This window comes from Mobula birostris, chromosome 3 (genome assembly GCF_030028105.1).
Source record: "Mobula birostris isolate sMobBir1 chromosome 3, sMobBir1.hap1, whole genome shotgun sequence".
NCBI classification, from domain to species: Eukaryota; Metazoa; Chordata; class Chondrichthyes; order Myliobatiformes; family Myliobatidae; genus Mobula; species Mobula birostris.
In genome coordinates this window covers 228,544,136-228,567,624 of record NC_092372.1, presented here as the reverse complement: position 1 = coordinate 228,567,624, position 23,489 = coordinate 228,544,136, and the positions used below count along the sequence as shown (strand labels likewise).

The following is a 23,489-nucleotide window of genomic DNA, read 5'->3' as shown; positions in this document are numbered from 1 at the left end:
TTACAGGTAGTTGGATTAGTGAAGGTTGAGCTGTACCTCATTCTAAATTTCAAATGACCAAAACTTCTTAACCAGCCTCCCACGTGGTGTCTAAAGTCCATGTAGGCAATATTAATTGCCTTGCCTTCATCCACTTTCCTGGTAACATCCTTGAAAATCTCATACCCAGCCCCTTAGAAGACCATCCATTAACTTTCCCTCAACTGATGTCAGACTCACCACCGTATCATTTTCTGGTTTATGTTTAGAGTGGTTCTTAAACAGTGGAACAATATTGGCTCTCCTCCAATCCTCTGGTACATTTCCTGTCAGTAAGGATGTTTTAAATATCTCTGCTAGGGTCCTAGCAATTTCTGCACTTCCCTCCTGCAGTGCCCGAGGGCACAGCTTGTCAGGCCCTGGGGATTTATCAACCCTGATTTGCCTCAGGACAGCAAACACCCCCTCCTCCGTAATCTGTACAGGGTCCATGAAGTTGGTGCCTCTTTGCACCAACTTCACAGGCCAAGTGGAATCCGTTCCGGATTTACTGCTGAAACAAGGTTGTAAAACTCCATCGTGGGCTGTTCGAAGCCTGGCTGTGAAAGGAGGAGGGTTGGGTGTGAAGGGAGCAACTCCTCCTGGTAAAACCCAGAGCTACAGAAGCTGCAGAGATCCCATCCCTGGGAGAAGAACGATACACCAAGACGGGCTACAGCTGGGTTCAACGTGGAGAACCGGCCCAGGCCAGAGGGCTCTGCCGAGCTGCTTTCGGCGGCCTGTGGCCCAGTGGGGATGATAGGCTGGATATCAGTTTGAGTTGTGAGGAGGATGCAGAAAAATCTCAACAGTATGCAGTAGACCAATTGAGTGAGTGGGAGGTGGAAATATTTGGGGTCATCAACTTTGGTAAAAAGAATAGAGATTAGTTTTAAATTGAAGGGTGTTGATGTTCAGGGAACGTGGATATCCCTGTACACCACCTGTTGAAAACATTTACAAGATTCACGATTGTTTAATGTCATTTCCAGTACATTTGTGTGAGGGAGAATGAAATAATTGTTACTCCGGATCTGATGCCGCACAGAAAGGTGAAGAATGTAGTGGTTGATTGGTATTCAACTGTCTCGAAGGACAATGGTTGATGACGATCATCACCACAAGCCTGGACGGAAGGTATGGAGGTCCTGAGGTGCCCAGGCATCAAGATCTCCCTCCTGGCCTCACCAATGTAGTCCAAAGGAAAGCTTATGAAGCAATACATTTGGCACCAGCTTCACTGCAGGAGCTGCCGGATGTTCAATGACGTCCAGTTTCTTTAGGGGCTCCACTCCAGATCTGCTGTCTGGGTTCACTCCCGTAGCCTCCGTCTCTCCCGAGACTGCCCACAAGGCAGTGGAGCTATTTGTCCATAGCTGGGCATCTGGTTCAAGGGCACTAGGGCGTGTCCACACACCAGTGGGCCTGCACGCTGTATGTGCAGGGGCCAGACCTCCTTCCCGTCCTCTGTAGTTCAGCCTGAGAACAAAAGGAGTTCAGCTTCCATGTGTTGCCAGCGAGGAGGCACTACAAGGCTTGCTGTTGAAGCGGCTACATCCTGGCAGGGAGACATTCAGCTCTCCTTTTCGCAGTGGCAGCTGAAAGTGAGAGTGACAAGCACTAACTACTACACTACCACACTAGAAGCATCACATCAACCGTTTGACACCTAAAGAAAGTAATAATACAAAAAAAAACTCAATAAGTAAGGTGGGTTATATAGATTGATTGTATGTCCATAAAGTGTCACTAGGCACAGGAGTGTTGGTACCATCTGAGGGGAATAATGCTCATAGTGATTTTTGGCAAGGTATACATCTCTAGAGTTAGAAAATATATGATAGCATTGCACCAGTGGTAGCTTTATGTGTGCTATCATGCATTTTATAACACTACCCTAAAATAAGCATTTCTGAAAAGTGGCCTGTATGAAATACAACATATATATTCAACCTAGTGGTATTTTGTCATCAGTGATCCCTCAACATTGAGATTTGTCACAATGATAGCTGAGTTCAAGCACTTTTCATCAAACATTGTTATAAAATTGTACATTGAAAACTCTGTCATTGGTGGCACTCGCAGTACAGTGCCCAATTTCAGTAGAGTGAATCATTTCACTTTTAGAAAAATATTTGTTGTTTATTTTGGAAAAGTCAATAAAAACCCTAGGACACATAGTCACGTGGATTTGTGGAGAATTTATTCAGGAATTCAAATAAGTAATCACTTTTTGTATATATTCCATATTAACATCAGGGCCACAGAAAATGTTACCCCCCCACCCCCTCCAAAAGGTTAAAAACCCTCATTTGGAGAGATTTCTGGAGTTTTATCAATGTCATGATATTTTCCATATTGTTGTAGCAAATCAAAACAATCTTAAGCTTTTGTCATAGCATATAGAATCACAGTACAATAATTCAAATGTGGGGTTCCACACGGCCATAACCTAGGCCCCATTTGGTTGTAAAATGAAAATATTTAATCAAGGACTGCTTTCCATACTTTCATAACCTATTTAATAATCATAATAATTTACCAAGTCTTCCATGTCTTCCACATCTTCATCTGAACTTTCCACACTCTTCGAGGTGGAGGCCTGGTTCTCACAGCCTGCCAGTCTATACATGTCAGTACACCTGAGGCCATTTGCAACACACATACATCTTGGGAGTGAACATTTTTTTGGACAGTTACAGGCCAGTAGATCCAGGATGGCATCGGGTGCTGGCTGGCCTTCCATCCAGTGCACCACCAACTGTTCAGCTTCCTCTTCTCTCTTCATCTTCCATCCTGTGCTAACAGGGCTTGGCACTTGTGGGTCCTTCTCCAAACATCTTCTCCATATACCAGCCTGGTAGCTGGCTTGCGTGCATGTTTTGTTAAGCAGTCCTTGCATGGTGGGAGTTGGTGACTTTCGATTTCATCTTTTTTGGCACAGAAAAGGTGATACCTGAGCTCATTGACCTTGGTGGTCGATGCTTTTGGGGCATACAGGAGACATGTAAATGCCTCCAGTTTGTCCGTCAGTTCTGGGGAGAGGTCCCATTCCTGACCCAGCTCTGAGAATGTGTCCTGAGTTTCCCTGTTGCTGGTCAGAAGTTTTAGAGCACTTGTCTTCCCTTGGCCTGCAAAAGCGCTTACAGTGTCACATCCTGTATATGAGAACCCTATAAACCTCTATGCCAACAGTGGCAGCAACCTTCCTGATGTCTACAAGCCTTGTACTGGTTCTAGTGCCACACCTCTGGAATAATGGGGCCTTCAATCTTGTCACAAAATGCTAAAGACATGATGAAGACATCTGTGTCTTCTGAGCAGATCACTACAGACTGGTATCCCTCTCTTGTGGCATGGGCAGCATTGGGAAGTAGGTGGCCATCTGCTTCTTCTTGTTGACACTGAAGAGCTGACACCTCTTCACTGTCTTGAGATGTGATTCTGTAACATTTGTCATTCACAGTTGCATACAGAATCTTCTCCTGTAGCTTTGCTCTGTACTCCCCCTTCCTCCATTCATGGACTTTGAAGCTAATGAGACTATTTTTGTTACTGACTTTGGTCAGGAAGCTCCTCCACTGCCTCACCATCTGTGTGCCTGTGATACCTTGCAACTCATGACCAGTCTCTTCACCCCGTAGAGATCTTTCACTATTCTTATAGAGTTCTCCTTGTATGTGTCGAACACAACATCTATTCTGCTACTCTGACTGCCTTCCCTCAGAGCCATACCCAGAAATGTTGTGGCAACATCGCTGAAAGTAACTTGATCACCTTTTACTCTTTGGACCAAGTTCATTCCATCAACCACTGTAGCAGAGTTTCCTGGGAGTTGCTCTTCTACTGCTACATTTTTCTGCAAGGTTGTGGCTAAAGTAGCTTTATTTGCCTTTCTGAGTGATCCTTCTGGTGTGGACAGGGCCCAGGGCAATGGTCCAAGGGGATGAGAAATGATATCCTCCATACGTAGACTGCGCCCTTGTGCCATCACTATGATGCGTCCAAACACAGACCTGTCTGCTTTCAAGATGATCGCCCTCCCATTTGATTTCACTTCTCTCTTCTTACACATATCACTGAATGTTTTCAGCTTGTTGGTTTTCATTGGGTCATGGAATTTCTTTGCTGGTGGGTCTTCCTCTAGTGTCTCATCCTTGAGGGTTGCATAACATTGCTCACCAATCTCATACGCCTTCATCAGGTCGGAGGCAATGTCCTTGGGGGCTGCCTTTGCTGTAGAGATGCTAATGAGATCCTGCTTCTCTGCAAATGGGTTGACCCATTCATGTATGAGGCTACCCACTGCTGAAACTGCCTCCTCATCTTTCTGGATTCTTGGCTGCTGTAGTTCCGCATGATAAAGCTCTGATTTGTTGTCTTGCACCATCTCCCTTAACTGTCCCAGGAATGCACTGCGGTGCTCAGCTGATAGCTCCAGCATTCAGGCTGAACCGTGATGTGCCTCCAGGAGTCTGTGTGTCTCTGTTCACTGTGGCTTCCATAGCCTGTTCCATAGGGATCTGCCCAAAGGGGTTGTTACTTGACAGCTGCACTGAGAATTGGCCTGTCGTGAAGGCCTCATACACAGAAGGGTTCTTCTCTGGGAGGTTCATCATCTGAGCAAAGTAATGGGACAGGTACTTGGCATAATTCATCTTATCATAGACAAAGCACCATGGGATCATGGTTCTTATAGCATGGAGGTGCAACTCCCAGTCCCCTTCACAAGAGGTGCGCAGAAGCCCAAGTACTACGTTCTCTACCATGTATGATATCCAGAATGTAGATAGCTCTCCATCATTGTGACAGAGGTGTTCCGGAAAGTCCATCCACAGGGCATCTCAGCTCAGCTAAGAGTGGACTTTGCAGCAGATTGTTCATCTTCTGTTGGTTCAAGTCACTGGCCATGTCGTTCACATGGTCTAAGAATGATTTGATCATCCCACTCCTCTCTGGAACGTTGTCCTCCACCCACGGTGTGAACTCTGCCCGTGCGAGTCTCATCAGTGCTTCATAGATGTACTTGTGGACCCTGACAGTAAGATTGTAGTGTTTACCATCAAGGACTCCATTGACGGACCCGTCTGCGACAATTCTAGCCTCTATGCATGCATCCTTTAGCCCAGCATCCCAAAATTGCTTTCCTAGGATGGCTAAGGCATTACATCTGGTATGGAATGTCCCCATCCTGAGAAGAATGTTGGAGAAGCGCTCTTTGTGCTTCCAGGCAACTTCAGTGGCTTTTGAATGGAGTGCTTGATCCATGACTACCACAATTGTTTCTAAATGAAGTTCCTTCCTGATTAGCTCTGATTGGTTCCGGATTTCAAATACTGTGGTCAACTCTGTGGCTGGTGAATTGATGGTTGGCAGATACGCAATAATATCTTGTGAGATTGGTTCTTGGTCCCTGGTGCTGATATTAAAACCAGTCCAGCTTGGGATTGTCTGATTCTCTGGATCTGTTTGCTACCACCGCTGCAATGCTATCACATATTTTCTAGCACTAGGGGTGCGTACTTGCCAAAAATCTCTATAAGAGTTATTCCCCCCAGATGGTACCAGTGGCCTAAATTTGGGGTCCTGGCTCACAGACTAAGGGTGGGTGGAATCCTTCATGATGTTACTGGCCCTTTCCTGTATATACGGTATGTCCTTGATGGGGGGTAGGCTGGTGCCGGAGATATGTAGGGCAGTTTTGACTACCCATTGTGGAGCCTTCCTGTCTGCCACAGTGCAGTTTAGGTTGTTTATTTTCATTCTTCAGTACAGAAGAACAAAATGATTGTTACTCCAGGTCTGACGTAACATAAAAAATCACAATAAATACAATCCTATTAAACACAGTGTACAAATAACTGAGGGTGTTCATATATACATAGGATAAGCTTATGTATAGCTGTATTGTAGTTGCATAAAGTGATGTTAGGTGCAGGAGTGTACATTGTTCCCTCTAAGCTGCACGGGTGTGCGGCTACACAGTAACTGAAACGCTCCCACCCACATAGCCTTTGTTGCTACACAGCTGGAATTTTCTTTTATTAAAATTCTATGAACATTATATATTATGCTAGTATAATATTGAAATCTATTAATATAATTGTGAAATTAATTGTGTTAATGAATATAATTCATACATATTCTAAATAATAAATGTTCCTCAACCTTTACATTGAAGCATTTTAGAGTCAGTGTATTTACATTGTCAGAGTTTCAATACTGTTATAAATTGTAACAATAAACACAGAATGGAAGTCAGTAGCTCATTATTAATAAACCTGCGGCCCTCTGAACGCTAATGATGATTCCATTTAATACTTTACAAAGCGTGAAAGATTATATGAGACTTATGGTCAAGATGTCACTGAGCTGTGGTCTCTGCCGAGGTCATGGCTCTGATTTGGTTCATAGGGGAGGTTTGGGAATGGAGAGGGCTTAGGGCTCAGGGAAGGCCAATGATGTGGACGTAAGATGAAGGGTATCTGTGGTTATTAGCGAGTTCTGGGATTGGAGTTCCATGCGGGGAGGAGACGTGAGGATCGATGACTCTGTAGGTATACTCGTCAATGAAACCAGAGTCATTATCTGTCATCATGGACAGCTTCTAGAGTTGATGCAAAAAAACTATACATAACCACAGATAAACAACTAATATGTAAAAGAAGACAAACTGTGCAAAGAAAAATAATACTGAGAACATGAGTTGTAAGGAGTTCTTGAGAGTGAGTCCATAGTTTGTGGAATCATTTCCGAGTTGTGGGTGACGTTATCCTCACTGACATGGGTGTACCTCCTGCCCAATGCTAGAAACAAGAAGAGAGCACGGCCTAGATGGTGGGGGGTGGGGGTCCTTGATAATGGATGCTGCTTTCTTGTGGCAGCACTCCTTGCAGATGCGCTCGATGCCGAGGAGGGCTTTTCCTGTGATGGACTGGACTGTCTCCACTGCTTTCTGTAGGCTTTTCCATTCTAGGGCATTGCTGTTCCAGTCCAGGCTGTGATGCAACCAGTGACTCCCCAGAGGTGATTATACAAACATATTTTCAAGTATGTGTGTGTGTGTATATGTGTATATGTATGTATGTATGTATATATATATATATATACACATACACACACACACAAATAAAATTAAACTGCTTGATTATTTGTTTTTTTTTGTATTTGCAGTTTGTTGTCTTTGAAAGTTCAAAGTAAATTTATTATCAAAGTACACATATGTTACCATAGACAACCCTGAGATTCATCTTCCTGTAGGCTCAGTAAATCCAAAATAGAATGATAACCATAATAGAGTCCATGAGAGACCAAACCAGCTTGAGCGTTCAACCACTGTGCAAAAGGCAACCAACTGCGAATACAAAAACAAAGAAATGATAGTAAATAATATCGAGAACATGAGATGAAGAGCCCCTGAAAGTGAGTTCATAGGTTGTGGGAACAGTTCAGTGATGGGGCGAGTGAAGTGATCCACTTTGTTTCAAGAGCCTGGAGGTTGAGGATTAATAACTGCTCCTGAACCTGGTGGTGAGAGTTCCGAGGCTTCTGGATGGCAGCAGTGAGAAGAGAGCGTGACCTGGCTGGGGTTTGTCCCAGACGATGGATGGTGCTTTCCAGCGACAGCACTCTGTGTAGATGAGCTCAGTAGTGGGGAGAGCTTTACCCGAGATGGACTGGGCCATATCCATTACTTTTTGTAGGACTTTCTGTTCAAGGGCATTGGTGTTTCCATACCAGGCCATGATGCATGTTGCACACGGTTGTTTGTCCAGCTAGTGGGTATTTTTAATTGATTCTATTGTGTTATCTTAGATCTGCCATCTTGGACCTGGTCTTGTGCAATGTGACAGGTAAAATTAGTGACCTTGTAGTTAGGGGTCCTCTTGGAAAGAGTGATCACAGTATGATTGAATTTCTCATACAAATGGAGGGTGCATTGGTTTGATCTAAAACCAGTGTATTATGCCTAAACAAGGAAGACTACAATGGGATGAGGGAGGATTTGGCCAGTGTAGACTGGGAACACAGGCTATATGATGGGACAGTTGGGGAACAGTGGAAGACTTTCAAAGAGATTTTTCATGGTGCTCAACAAAAGTATATTCCAGTTAAAAGTAAGGACAGTAAGGGTGGGGAGAGCCAGCCTTGGATAACTAAGGAAATAAAAGAAGGCATCAAACTAAAAGCTCGTGTGTACAAAGTCGCCAAGAGTAGTGGGAAACTGGAAGACTGGGAAAACTTTCAAAAGCAACAAAGTACCACTAAGCGAGCAATAAAGAAAGGGAAGATGGATTATGAAAATAAACTAGCACAAAATATAAAAACAGATAGTAAAAAGTTTTTATAATTATATAAAGTGGAAAAGGGTGGCCAAAGTGAATGTAGGTCCCTTGGAGGACAAGAAGGGGAATTGATATTAGGTAATGAGGAAATGGCCGGGCTTTGAATGACTATTTTGTGTCGGTCTTCACGGTGGAGGACACATCTAACATGCTAAAGAGAGATGTTATAGATGCGATGGGAGGTGAGGACCTTGACACAATAGCTATCACTAAGGAGGTAGTGCTGAGCAAACTTGTGTGTCTAAAGATGCATAAGTCCTCTGGTCCTGATGGAATGCATCCCAGGGTACTGATAGATATAGCAGAAGTTATAGTAAAGGCTTTGGTGATAATTTTCCAAAATTCTTTGGACTCTGGGCAGGTCCCAATGGATTGGAAGGTGGCTAATGTCATGCCACTGTTCAAAAAAAGGATGTAACTATAGGCCAGTTAGTTTAACATCTGTAGTTGGGAAAATGATTGAAGCTATCATTAAAGAAGAAATAGTGAGGCATCTGGAAAGAAATGGATCCATCAGGCAGATGCAGCATGGATTCAGCAAAGGCAGGTCCTGTTTCGCAAGTTTACTGGAGTTCTTTGAGGATATAACAAGCGCAGATAGAGGGGAACAGATGGACATTATCTCCTTGGATTTCCAGAAGGCATTCAATAAGGTGCTGCAGAAAAGACTTGTACATAAGATAAGGATGCATAGGGTTGTGGGTGATGTATTAAAATGGATAGAGGATTGGTTAACTAATAGAAAGCAGAGAGCTGGGATACATGGCTGTTACTCTGGTTGGCAGTCAGTGGTGAGCGGTGTGCCTCAGGGGTTGGTGCTGGGCCCGCAACTGTTCACCATATACATTAACGATCTGGAAGGGTGTAGTGTATCTAAGTTTGCTGATGATACTAAATTGAGTGGAAAAGCAAATTGTGCAGAACATACAGAGAGTCTGTAGAGAGACTTGGATAGATTAAGTGAGTGGGCAAGGGTCTGGCAGATGGAGTACAATGTTGGTAAACAGGAGATCATCCACTTTGGAAGGCAAGATGAAAGAGCAGATTATTATTTAAATGGTAAAAATTTTCAGCATGCTGCTGTGCAGAGGGACTTGGGAGTGCTTGTGTATGAATCACAAAAGGTTGGTTTGCAGGTGCAGCAGGCTATCAAGAAGGCAAATGGAATGTTGGCCTTCGTTGCTAGAGGGATTGAAATTAAGAGCAAGGAGGTTATGCTGCAACTGTACAGGATACTGGTGAGGCCGCACCTGGAGTACTGTGTGCAGTTCTGGTCTCCTTACTTGAGGAAGGATATACTGGCTTTGGAGGCAGTGCAGAGGAGGTTCACCAGGTTAATTCCAGAGATGAGGGGGTTAGACTAAGAGGAGAAATTGGGTTGCCTGGGACTGTACTGGCTGGAATTCAGAAGAATGAGAGATCTTATAGAAACATATAAAATTTATGAAAGGGATAGATAAGATAGAGGCAGGAAAGTTGTTTCCACTGATAGGTGAGACTAGAACTAGGGGACATAGCCTCATGATTCGGGGGAGTAGATTTAGTTTGGAGATGAGGAGGAACTGCTTTTCGCAGAGAGTGGTGAATCTGTGGAATTCTCTGCCCAATGAAGCAGTGGAGGCTACCTCAGTAAATATATTTAAGACAAGGTTGGATAGATTTTTGCATAGCAGGGGAATTAAGGGTTAAGGGGAAAAGGCAGGTAGGTGGAGATGAGTCCGTGGCCAGATCAGCCATGATCTTATTGAATGGTGGGGCAGGCTCGATGGGCCAGATGGCCTCCTCCTGCTCCTATTTCTTATGTTCTTATATTTCTTTGTATTTGCTGTGAATGCCCACAAGAAAATGAATTTCAGGATTGTATATGGTGATGTATATGTTTGTTGATAAGAAAAGTGACATTTTAGACCCTAATTCAGCTCCCATAACAACCCTGTCTTTTACTTCTCCTGCCTCCCTTAGGTACGTCAACAGACGTGAGTCGATATGCCGGCAAGTTTGAGCACGTGTTCGAAGCCACGACTGCGGGGGTCACCATCCAGGCCCCTCAGCTGGACATCAATACGGTGGCGGCGGGCGGAGGCTCTGTGCTTTCCTTCAGGTACGCTGAAGCGTGAAGCCCCCTCCTAACCCCAGAGTCAGAACCGAGTTTAATATCGGCAACCGCGTCAAAATTTACAAGTGTTTTCCATTCAGAACCCTATAAGGTCATAACAAAGAGTAAACCGTCTACTTGTTGTCTCAACCCTGTCCCTACCACTCAGTTTAAAGATTCTTTCAATAGTGCTTTCAATTCTGTTAAAACAATTATGAGCACATCCCTTGAAGCATTGAGATCTTTCACATGCCTTCAAAACTGCAGCTGTTAATCCCCTACTTGAAAAGCCAAACCTTGAGAGTGAGGTGCTAGCTAACTACAGGCCTGTGTCAAATCTCCACTTCCTGGGCAAGATTCTCAAGGAAGTAATTTTCAACAAATTTCTGAGTGAGAACAATTTTCTACAAAAGCTTCACTCTGATTTTTGTGCAAACCACAACACGGAAATAGCATTTATTAAAATGGTCAGCAACCTCAAGCTCAACTCTGATACCAACAAGGTCTCAGTTCTAATAGTACTCAGTCTAAGTACTGCTTTCGACACAATTAACCACAACGTTCTCTGAGATGGCTTTCAGAACTGGATTGGCCTCTCTGGGAGTGCCCTTAATTAGTTTATTCATACATCTTAAAAAGAATTCCTTTTGTCGCTCTTGGAAACAAATTTTCCAAGAGATACGATGTTCCTTTTGGTGTTGCTGAAGGAAGCTGTCTTGGACCTCTACTTTTCTCCTTTTACGTTCTTCCCTTAGGAGACATCGTTCGAGGGCACAAACTTGAGTTCCACTGTCATGCAGATGGCAGACAACTGTGTTTCTCAGTTGACATTGATGGTACAGTAACTCCCTGTCTTTCTGACTTCTGGTATGTCTGCAGTAAACAAGTGGATGAACAATAAGTTCCTAGAACTAAATGAAGATAAAACTGAAATACCAAAGCCAAATGAGATAAACTTCTTGATAAACTTGGGAATTTTGCTCCACTTGTAACATCAGAAGTAACAAGTTATCCTTGATTCTGATTTGAAGTTTAAATCCCACATAAAGAAAGTGACTAGAGCTGCATTCCTACATGGGAAATATTGCAAAGGCATGTCTGTGTCCGTCACAGGATGATGCTGGAAAATTAATTCACACTTTTATATCAAACAGACCAGATTACTGCAATACACTTTTTACTGGCCTTCCAAAGCAATCTACTGACAAACTTCACCTCATTCAGAATGCCGCTGCTGGACTTTTAACTCAAACCAGGACAAGGGAACATATCACTCCTGTCCTAACTACTCTGCGTCGGCTTCCTGTATCTTTTAGAAAATAGATTTTAAAGTTCCCTTACTTGTTTTTAAAGCTCTCAATGATCTGAGACCGGAGTACAGCACAGAATTGTTTTTGTTTTCTAATCCTGCTCAAGATCTTAAACCTCTTCAACTTAAACTATCTCCCTCAAAAGATTATTGTCAGGTCAGCTTTTTTGAACTATGTTCCTAAACTGGAATTCACACCCTAAGACTATAAGGGATGCAGACTCTGTTGACACTTTTAAACACCAGCTCAAAGCCTATTTATTTAACGTTGCTTTAAACTAACATATTTTTATCTTTTATTTTCATGTTTATTTTTTAAATTTCTTTTTCACGTTTGTACTCTTATCCCATTCTAATGCACCTTAAACTACATTGTCTGTATGAGAAGTGCTCTATGAATAAGTTATTATTAAAGTTTTATCACTGTCGTCACTCTGTGCACATCGATGGACTGGAGGTTGTCACTGCTGGGAGCTTTCGTGTATATGGCGTATGTTGTGAAATTTGATGTTTTGCCACACCATTACATTGCCACTTATAATTTTAAGAATCTATAAACAAATGTATATGCAAATAAATTATTAGTGTAAAAGAAGAGGAAAAAACATTGAGGTAGTGTTGATGGGTTCATTGTCCATTCAGAAATCTGATGGCAGAGGGGTGGAAGCTGTTCCTGAAACATTGAGATTATGTCTTCAGGCTCCTGTACCTCCTCCCTGATGGCAGCAATGAGAAGAGGGCCTGTCCTGGGTGATGGAGACTCTTGATGATGGATGCCACCTTTTTGAGGCAATGCCTTTTGAAGATGTCCTCAATGCTGGGGAGGTTAGTGCCCCTGATGGACCAGATTGAAACCTTCTGCAGCTTTTTCTGATCCTGTGCAGTGGCCCCTCCGCACCAGGCGGTGAAGCAAGCTGTCAGAATGCTCTCCACGGTACATCAGCAGAGTCTTTGGCGACGTACCAAGTCTCTTCAAAGTTCTAATAAAATATAGCCACTGTCAGTGGTGAGGGAGCTTTGACCGTGACGGACCGGGTCATATCCGCTACCTTTTGTAGGATTTTCTGTTCAAAGGCATTGGTGTTTCCGTACCAAGCTGTGATGTTGACCGGTCAATAGAAGGTTGTCAAAGTTTTCCACGTCTTGCTGAATCTCTGCAAACTCCTAAGGAAGTTAGTACCGTGCCTGCTTCGTAATTGTACTTGCTCGCTGGGCCCAGGACAGATCCTCTGAAATAGTAACACCGAGGAATTTAACGCCACTGACCCTCTCTCCCTCTGAATCTGCAATGGTGACCGGCTCATGGACCTCTGGTTTTCTTCTTCTGAATCTACAAATCTGTTCCTTGGTCTTGCTGACATCGAGTGAGAGGTTGTTACGGCACCACTCGACCAGATTTTCAATCTCCCCCCGTATGCGGAGTCGTCACCACCTTTGACTCAGCCATTGACAGTGATGTGGTTGGCAAACTTGCGGTAAGATGGGGGCATGTGTACACATGGCAGCCTCTCGGGCCGACCAGAGGTGCTTTTGTTCCTTTGTTAAATGTGTTCTTATACCTAGTAAGACCATTGTTGACTCCGGTAACTACATGTACAGCAGGTCCACTGCATCAGTGAGCTACTCATTGTTCAGAGTAGCCGGCCGGCAGTTCAGAGAAGGCAAGTCGGCCCGTTGGGCCAGGGAGAAGCTGGGTTGGCTTTGGAAAAGCACACCGTGCTGCTGCGTGCTTCTCAGAGGTACCGGAGATGGTGCCTTCGAGTTGGCCCAAAGGCAGCGTGCAGTGAAACCGTGAGTGACTGCCTGGGCAGTCCTTTTGCCATCGCAAGACCCTGTTGGACATTGATTGCCGCAGGCTTACTTCAGAGACGGGTGGCGAGGTGGCAGCGTCGCCTCGATGGTAGCTAGGACTAGGCCTCAAGCCTCGGGCCTGCGTTGTAGTGTGGGGTCTGGACTTGGTTGGGGATTGTCTGTACTGTCAGTGCTGCCCTCCTGTGTTGGATTGGTGTAATTACAGGCTGGGCTGCTGGGAATCAATTTGCGGGACTTGTCGCTCAGCGGCTTAGACTGGAAGTTTGTTTTCTTACGTGACTATATTTTATTTTCCCTTTCTCAGTATTTTGAATGTGCACGTATCTTGCACCTTGGCCCCAAGGAACAGCGTCTCATTCGAGTGTGTCCATGGAGAGTTGAATGACAGTTAAACTCCAGTTGATTTGACTATGGCATTGGAGCTGTACTTGGGTAATCACTCTACCACGGACGGTCCCATGCCTCAGCTGTGAAGGGGGGTTAGACATGGGGCTAGTACTCGTGTAATAACTCCCCCTCGGCTGTGAAAGCAGGAGTGGGTATGAGGAGAGCGACCCCATCCTGTAAAGACCCAGAGCTACAGAAACACCAACAGAAGCTGCAAAGACCTCATTCCTGGGAAAGAAGGACCTTCGATGGTTACGCCCTGAAAGAATGGCCCAGGACAGAGGACTCTGGGGAGCTGCTATCAGTGGCCTGTGCACCAGTAGAATAGAATTAAACTTTATTGTCGTTGCTCAGGCAATGAGACTGTGGTTCTTCTCCAGTCCGTGCCAGACAGACATTTGCAATACATGCGGTACGGCTTAATTTTTAAAAAGTCCCATTTTTAAAATTGAAAATTGGCTGGCTGACAGAAAACAGAGTAGCGATTAACAGGTCCCTTTCGGAATGGCAGGCGGTGACCAGTGGGGTACCGCAGGGTTCAGTGCTGGGACCGCAGCTGTTTACAATATATATTAATGATTTAGATGAGGGAATTAAAAGTAACATTAGCAAATTTACCGATGACACAAAGCTGGGAGGCAGTGTGAAATGTGAGGAGGATGTTATGAGAATGCAGGGTGACTTGGACAGGTTGGGTGAGTGGGCAGGTGCAGTTTAATGTGGATAAATATGAGGTTATCCACTTTGGTGGTAAGAACAGGAAGGCAGATTATTATCTAAATGGAGTCGAGTTAGGAAAAGGGGAAGTACAACGAGATCTAGGTGTTCTTGTATATCAGTTACTGAAAGCAAGCATGCAAGTACAGCAGGCAGTGAAGAAAGCTAATGGCATGCTGGCCTTCTTAACAAGGGGAATTGAGTATAAGAGCAAAGAAGTCCTTCTGCAGTTGTACAGGGCCCTGGTGAGACCACACCTGGAGCACTGCGTGCAGTTTTGGTCTCCAAATTTGGGGAAGGACATTCTTGCTATTGAGGGAGTGCAGTGTTGGTTCACAAGGTTAATTCCCGGGATGGCGGGACTGTCATATGTGGAAAGATTGGAGCGACTGGGCTTGTATACTCTGGAATTTAGAAGGCTGAGAGGGGATCTTATTGAAACATATAAGATTATTAAGGGATTGGACACGCTGGAGGCAGGAAGCATGTTGCCACTGATGGGTGAGTCCAGAACCAGAGGCCACAGTTTAAGAATAAGTGATAGGCCATTTAGAACAGAGTTGAGGAAAAACATTTTCACCCAGAGAGTGGTGGATATATGGAATGTTCTGCCCCAGAAGGCTGTGGAGGCCAAGTCTCTGGATGCTTTCAAGAAAGAGATGGATAGAGCTCTTAAAGATAGTGGAATTAAAGGTTATGGGGATAAGGCAGGAACTGGATACTGATTGTGGATGATCAGCCATGATCACAGTGAATGGCGGTGCTGGCTCGAAGGGCCGAATGGCCTACTCCTGCACCTATTGTCTGTTTACATGCAACAAGTGACTTTGATAGTCCGTAACACTCAAAGGCCATTGGCAAGCTGGGGTGAGTATAATTCAGCTGCACAATGGTCCTCGGGAAGAAGCTGTTTTTCAGTCTTGTTGTCTTGGCTAAAGACGTTTCTGTATCTCCTACCTGATGGCAGGAGATTGAACAGACAGCGATCGGGATGGGATGGGTCTCTGGTGTCGTTATGAGTGTGCCGTAGGCATTGAGACTTGTAGACTGTTCCAGGTCCCACTGTAGAGTCCCAGTGGTGTGCTGAGCTGTCCTGGTCACCTGTTGGAGTGCTTTGTGATCTGTCTTGCTGCAGCTAGAGTACCACACTGTCATTCTGTGTGTCAGTATGCTCCCTATTGCACATCGATAAAAGTTGGCTGGGCTGATGGCCTTCACTGGGCTACACCGGGAGTCAGCGTGAAAGACTGACCCAGGTCAGAGGACTCCAGTGAGCTGTTGTCGACAGCCTGTGCTCCAGCAGGGGAGATGGGCTTCCCTCATTAAGTAACACACGGTAATAACGAATACAGTGAGGAGAGCAGAACAGCTGAATGATAGTGTGTTTGATTGAGCGTCAGTATAATATGTCAGACTGACAGGAGCAGCTCTCTCCATATTACTGACTCTTGGCGTTTCCTGTTCCAGGTCGGGACTGTTTGCCGTTGGTCCGGAGTCGGCTGGATCACACCCAGGTCCTGCGTGCTACAGGAAAGGTGAGCAACTGCACCCCAGAGCAAAGTCTGCTCATCACCCGCCTGTGACTGTTCACCTGCTGGGTGTTAGCCGTTACCTTTGGGTGCCTGCTCACACTGCCAAAAATCCTACTAGACACCTAGGCCTGTTATCTCTACTGGGGCATAGGCCTCCAACAGCAGCTGGCCACAGTGCTCTGTCCTGTTCTGTTACCACTGACACTGGGTGTATTTAAAGCAGAGGTCAGGGCGTCAAAGGTTACAAGGAGAACGCAGGAGAATGGGGTTGAGAGGGATAATAAATCAGCCATGATGGAATGGGAGAGCAAAACTCGATGGGCTGCAGGGCCAGATTCTGCTGCTATGTCTTGTGGGCTGTTGGTAAGTCAGAAGTGGACAAGAAGTGTGTGTGGGAGACTATAAGAATCGTGGTGACAGGAGAGCGAGCAGGTGTGCGCAGAGCGGCTGCGAGCCAGGCCTCACTCATTTCAGGATGTGAGTGGGTGGGTGGGGAGAGAAGGCAGGAGTCCGACTCTGGAAAAAGGCGCCAAGGTTAGAAGGTCCCTTGTGATTCAGAGAACAACCTTCCATCATCACCCAGAGATTCCCCAGGATGTTGCCTGGACTGGAAGACCTTGGTTGAGGGAAAAGATTAGATAAGTTGGGCTTGTTTTACCTGTGGAGTGAGACTGAGCTATGACCTGGTAGGGTCGAGATTGTTTAATGTCATTTCCAGTACACAACTATAAAGCAGAATGAAATAATTGTTACTCTGGATCTGATGCAGCACGAAAAAAACACAAGGTGAGATGAAGAACACAATGATAATAAAAGCACAATGAATATAAATATATCGGATAGTGTATATCTTATAGCTTCTATATGTGGAGTAATTGTTACGTCCATGAAGTGACACTGGGACATACATAAGGAGACTGACGGGAAATGATAGAGCAGGGGTGGAGGTGTTGATCAGCCTTGCTGCTTGGGATGAAGTTCTTGTTTTTGAGGCTGGTGGTCCTGGCGTGCATGTTACGTAGCCTGGTCCCTGTCCCCTCCCGTTTGTGCTGCCCTCACGTCCATGAGCAGTGGAGTGACAGGCTGGGTTGCGGGCCTCTGCGCACTGCCGGGAGACTGTACCACTGACTGCTGGACATGTTGCTGAGGGTCTTGGACTATGTTTATGACTTCTTTTACATGAATATACTTATTTGCTCGTTATTTTGTTTGTTTTTGCATCTTGCCCCAGGGGAGTGCTGTTTGCTGTATCTATGAGAATTAAATTTGATTTGATTTGAACTTGGTAAATTGGTTTGTTCTTGCCATGTGTACTGTGGGACAATGAAAACATTCTCCAGCTCATCGTCCATACAGATCATTTCGGTGTACAGCGCACTGAGGTTGTACTAGGGAAAACACTCACAGAATGCAGAATCTAAACACACGAGATTGTGCAGATGCTGGAAACCCAGAGTAACACACACAAAGTGCTGGAGGAACTCAGCAGGCCAGGCGATACTTGTGGAAGTGAATAAGCAGTCGATGTTTATTTCCCTTTCATCATCATCGATATGTGCCGTGTCGTATGACGTGGGCGATCACGGTCTTTCCATCTCCGTGATTGTTCTTGGCAAATTTTTTCTACGGAAGTTTGCCATTGTCTTCTTCTGGGCAGTGTCTTTACAAGATGGGTAATCCAGCCATTATAAATACTCTTCAGAGATTGTCTGCCTGTTGTCAGTGGTCACATCACCAAGACTTGTGATGTGCACCAGCTGCTTGTCCGACCATCCACCACCTGCGCCCATGGCCTCTCCTGACCCTGATCGGTGGGTGGGGGGAGCTAATCAGGTGCTACACCTTGCCCAGGGTGACCTGTTTTAAAGACGTTTATATTGCACAGAATGCAGAATGAAGTGTAACAGTTACAGAGATGAGCGCAGTGCAGGAGGACTATAAGGTGCAAGGGCCATAACAAGATTAATTATGAGTCCAAAGTTCAAAGTACATTTATTATCAAAGTGTATATATACTATATACATCCTGCCTTGTCCCTGTGCCAAAGATGCAGCGGCCTCAATGACTACAGACCGGTGGCATTGACCTCCCACATCATGAAGACTCTGGAGAGACTTGTTCTGGAGCTGCTCCGGCCTATGGTCAGGTCACACTCAGATCCCCTCCAGTTCGCCTACCAGCCCCGACTAGGAGTTGAGGATGCCATCGTCTACCTGCTGAACTGTGTCTACACCCACCTGGACAAGCCAGCGAGCACTGCGAGGGTCATGTTTTTTGACTTCTCCAGTGCGTTCAACACCATCCACCCTGCTCTGCTGGGGGAGAAGCTGACAGCGATGCAGGTGGATGCTTTCCTGGTGTCATGGATTCTTGATTACCTGACTGGCAGACCACAGTACGTGTGCTTGCAACACTGTGTGTCCGACAGAGTGATCAGCAGCACTGGGGCTCCACAGGGGACTGTCTTGTCTCCCTTTCTCTTCACCATTTACACCTCGGACTTCAACTACTGCACAGAGTCTTGTCATCTTCAGAAGTTTTCTGATGACTCTGCCATAGTTGGATGCATCAGCAAGGGAGATGAGGCTGAGTACAGGGCTACAGTAGGAAACTTTGTCACATGGTGTGAGCAGAATTATCTGCAGCTTAATGTTAAAAAGACTAAGGAGCTGGTGGTAGACCTGAGGAGAGCTAAGGCACCGGTGACCCCAGTTTCCATCCAGAGGGTCAGTGTGGACATGGTGGAGGATTACAAATACCTGGGGATACGAATTGACAATAAACTGGACTGGTCAAAGAACACTGAGGCTGTCTACAAGAAGGGTCAGAGCCATCTCTATTTCCTGAGGAGACTGAGGTCCTTTAACATCTGTCGGATGATGCTGAGGATGTTCAACGAGTCTGTGGTGGCCAGTGCTATCATGTTTGCTGCTGTGTGCTGGGGCAGCAGGCTGAGGGTAGCAGACACCAACAGGATCAACAAACTCATTCGTAAGGCCAGTGATGTTGTGGGGATGGAACTGGACTTTCTCACGGTGGTGTCTGAAAAGAGGATGCTGTCTAAGTTGCATGCCATCTTGGACAATGTCTCCCATCCACTACATAATGTATTGGGTGGGCACAGGAGTACATTCAGCCAGAGACTCAACACAGAGCGTCATAGGAAGTCATTCCTGCCTGTGGCCATCAAACTTTACAACTCCTCCCTTGGAGGGTCAGACACCCTGAGCCAATAGGTTGGTCCTGGACTTATTTCATAATTTACATATTACTATTTAACTATTTATGGTTTTATTACTATTTAATTATTTATGTTGCAACTGTAACGAAAACCAATTTCCCCGGGATCAATAAAGTATGACTATACAACCTCAACGTCAGTAAGATGAAAGAGCTGATTGTGGACTTCAGGAAGGGTAAGACGAAGGAACACATACCGATCCTCAAAGAGGGATCAGAAGTGGAGAGAGTGAGCAGTTTCAAGTTCCTGGGTGTCAAGATCTCTGAGGATCTAACCTGGTCCCAACATATCGATGCAGTTATAAAGAAAGCAAGACAGTGGCTATGCTTCATTAAGAGTTTGAAGAGATTTGCATGTCAACAAATACACTCAAAAACTTCTATAGATGTATTGTGGAGAACATTCTGACAGGCTGCACCACTGTCTGGTATGGAGGGACTACTGCACAGGACTGAAAGAAGCTCCAGAGGGTTGTAAATCTAGTCAGCTCCATCTTGAGTACTAGCCTACAAAGTGCCCAGGGCATCTTTAGGGAGCGGTGTCTCAGAAAGGCAACGTCCATTATTAAGGACCTCCAGCACCCAGGACATGCCCTTTTCTCACTGTTACCATCAGGGAGGAGGTACAGAAGCCTGAAGGCACACACTGGGTGATTCAGGAACAGCTTCTTCCCCTCTGGCATCCGAATCCTAAATGGATATTGAATCTTTGGACACTACCTCACTTTTAATATACAGTATTTCTGTTTTTGCACATTTTATAAAAGCTATTTGATATACGTAATTGATTCACTTGTTTATTATGTTTTATATTATTAATATTATTTTTTCTCTCTGCTATATTATGTACTGCATTGAACTGCTGCTGCTAAGTTAACAAATTTCACGTCACATGCCGGTGATAATAAACCAGATTCTGATTCTGACTTCAGTCAGCCACAAGACAAAGAAACCCAATAGAACCCATTAAAAAAAGCTGTCAGACACTCAATGTGCAGAGAGGGAAAAAAACAAATTGTGTGAACAGTAAAAGTAAGAAAATTGCCTTCAGAAGGAAAGTGAGAGAGGCCGAGCAGAGCCAAGTAAACATCTGATCGTACCAGGGGACCCTTCAATAGTGGTATTACAGTGGGTGGGTATAGCTCCTTTAGGATGTAGACCTAATGTGAGTAGATTGGGTTAGTGTAGGTGGGCAATGAGATCAGCATGGACATGATGGGCCAAGTGGCCTGTATGACTCGAAAGCCAGAGCAGCTTCCATTCTGAGAGGTTTGGGTCCAAACTCTGAAGGCTGGAGAAGGCTCCATGGCCTCAGTGACCCTACCCCACTGCTGCCACCCGTTTCTGACGGTCCTAACTGAGGAGAGAGAGATAGAGCTTGGTCAGGATATTGACTATGGAGTACAGGAGCTGGGGGGGGGGGGGGGTCTTGAACAAGGAGCCTTGGCAGCTGAATATTCATTGTGTGGAGTGGGGCACCAACGGTAGGGATGTCGGAGTTCAGGTCCAATGTAAGCAGATAGTACGTTACCCCTGTGACCAAGGGGGTTCCCTCCCTCAGTGCAAAGACATACCGGTATTATAAATTATCCTGTGATTGGGTTAGAGTTAACCGCCGTGTGCTGGGGGGAGCTGGAAAGGCTGGAAGAGTCCGTTCCACGCTGTGTCTCAATAAATAAAGCGGGTGCTGGTGTTTCTCCAGGCGGTCCTCTCACCATCACCGATGCTAACCTCTGTTTGGGGCGACTGTTGCCGGACTATTTTCCCAAGATCTTCGGGGCCACTGAGGACCAGCCACTGTGGAGGGAAGGGGCCCTCAAGGAGTTCCAGAAGGTCACAGAGCAGGTCAACGCCTTCCTGTCCAGCCAATCGCAACGCGGCGAGGTGAAGGGCGCCAGCCAATCGCAAATGACCGTGGAGGAAGTGGCCCTCGGGTTCATCCGGGTGGCGAACGAGTCAATGTGCCGACCTATCCGAGCTCTGACCCAGGTAAGAGCAGATCAGGCCCTCAGTCCTTCGAGTCGGCTCCGTCAGGCTGACCCACCAACCCCTGAGCTGTCCTGTCCGTGTCCCTGTCCCTGTCCCTGATCATTGTGGCAGTTCTGGTGACAGGCAGAATGGGTACTGGTGTCCAAGGAGAACACTTGGCCTGGGAAAAGTGACTCGGGGCCTGAGTCACCGAGATCGACAGCACAGGCCCTCTGGCTGCCTAACCCGTGCCAAACTGTTATCCTGTTAGTCCCATTGACCCACACCGGCACCACAGCCCTCCACACCCTCCCATCCGCACACTTACCCAAACTTCTAAACCCCACCCACCACTTCATCCGGCAGCCCCTTCCAAACTCACCACACGGAGTGAAGACGGCTCAGTTTGCGTTCTCCTGAGTGTAGGGCAGGAAGGAGTAGAGGGACAAGGGGAGAGAGAGGGAGGGCAAATGGAGGTAGGGGGAGGGGGACAGAGACAGAGGGAGAGAGCAGTGGGGAGGGGAGTTGGAGAGGGAGATGGATGGAGAAGGGGAGAGGGGATAGGGGGAGCCGGATGGAAAGGGGGATGAAGGGGGAACTGAATAGACGGAGGGAATGAAGACCAAGATGAGGAGGAGGGAGTGGTAGATGGATGGAGAGAGGGGGTGATGGAGATGGGGGGCAGGGGGAGAGGGGATGATGGGGAGGGGAGAGGAGAATGGAGGGAGGGGAGAAGAATGGAGAGGGGGATGGGGAGGGGGGGAGATGAACGGAGGTGGGGATGGAGAGAGGAGGAGACCCTGCATCAGGACTGAGAGAGGACTGAGGTGGAGTGATAATCCCCACTCCCATTCATAAGACCAAATACAGAGAGCAGAATTAAGCCATTCGGCCCATCAAGTCTGTTCTGCTATCCATCACGTCTGATATATTATTCCTCTCAACCATATTCTTCCGCCTCCTCCTCATAACGTACAATCAGAGGTTTGACGCCCTGACTAATTAAGAACCTATCAACATTCGCTTTAAGTATACTCATTGACTTGATCTTCACAGCCATCTGTGCCAATAAATTCCACAGATTCACCACCCTCTGGCTAAAGAAATTCCTCCTCATCTCCGGTCTAGAGGAGCTCCTCTGTTCTGAGGTTGTGATCTGATGTCTGCCCTTGTGCAGTTTTAACTGGATTTATCCACAATTCCTCAAACACGAGCTTCTGCAGATGCTGGAGGTTCAGAGTGACACACACAAAAGGCTGGAGGAACTCAGCAGGTCAGGCAGCATCTTTGGAAATGAATGAACAGTTGACGTTTCGGGCCGAGACCCTTCATCAGGACTGGAAAGGAAGGGGAAAGGTGCCTCAGTTCTCCTCCCCCGTGGAATCTGCCTGACCTGCTGAGTTTCTCCAGCGGAGGGCCGGAATGTTTCGAGAGGTGGAGCAGAGGGGAGGGGCGGTGAAGGGGGCTGGCAAACCAGGTCTGGACAGCAGGGTCCCTCAGTGCTGCGTGTACGACTCTGAGCTTCTGCTCTCTCATCGCAGGCCAAAGGCCACGACACTTCACGCCACATGCTAGCATGTTTCGGTGGAGCCGGAGGGCAGCACGCCTGTGCCATTGCCCGGTCCCTGGGGATGAAGACGGTCTTTATTCACAAGTAGGTACAAGGTTAAAGATCTTCCACACTCGAACACTCCTTCGTATAAGGGCCAGTGAAACATAGTGTGTTAACCACATTTCCTCTCTGTCTGTCTGCCTTTCACTCTCTCTCATGCTGTCCCTGCTGCACTGAACCCCTCTTGGTCACCGCTTTTTAACCTTCTATATCTCCATGACGCATTATCTCTCATTGCTGATTAATGTCTGTCCTTCACTCTATCGATGAATGGCATTGTTATTGGGAGCAACACAACAGGTATTCGAGACTGCCCAGCACACCACCAGCCTCCCCACATGGATGGAGAAAGGTGCTGGAAAAGGGTCAGTAACATCATGAAAGATCCCACCCACCACCCACCCTGCTCATGGACTGTTTGTCCCACTCCCATCGGGGAGGAGGCTACATACCA

General features: G+C 46.2%; 1 protein-coding gene across 1 annotated transcript in view; it reads left to right on the top strand.

Annotated features, from left to right (window-relative positions):
• The window catches only part of oplah (5-oxoprolinase, ATP-hydrolysing), a 91,468-nt gene that overhangs the window by 18,612 nt on the left and 49,367 nt on the right, over positions 1-23,489 (top strand). Inside the window, exons 8-11 of the mRNA XM_072254290.1 lie at positions 10,326-10,464; positions 16,151-16,218; positions 21,158-21,444; positions 22,965-23,077. Coding sequence (XP_072110391.1) covers positions 10,326-10,464; positions 16,151-16,218; positions 21,158-21,444; positions 22,965-23,077 — 607 coding nt within the window. The remainder of the gene's footprint in view (positions 1-10,325; positions 10,465-16,150; positions 16,219-21,157; positions 21,445-22,964; positions 23,078-23,489) is intronic.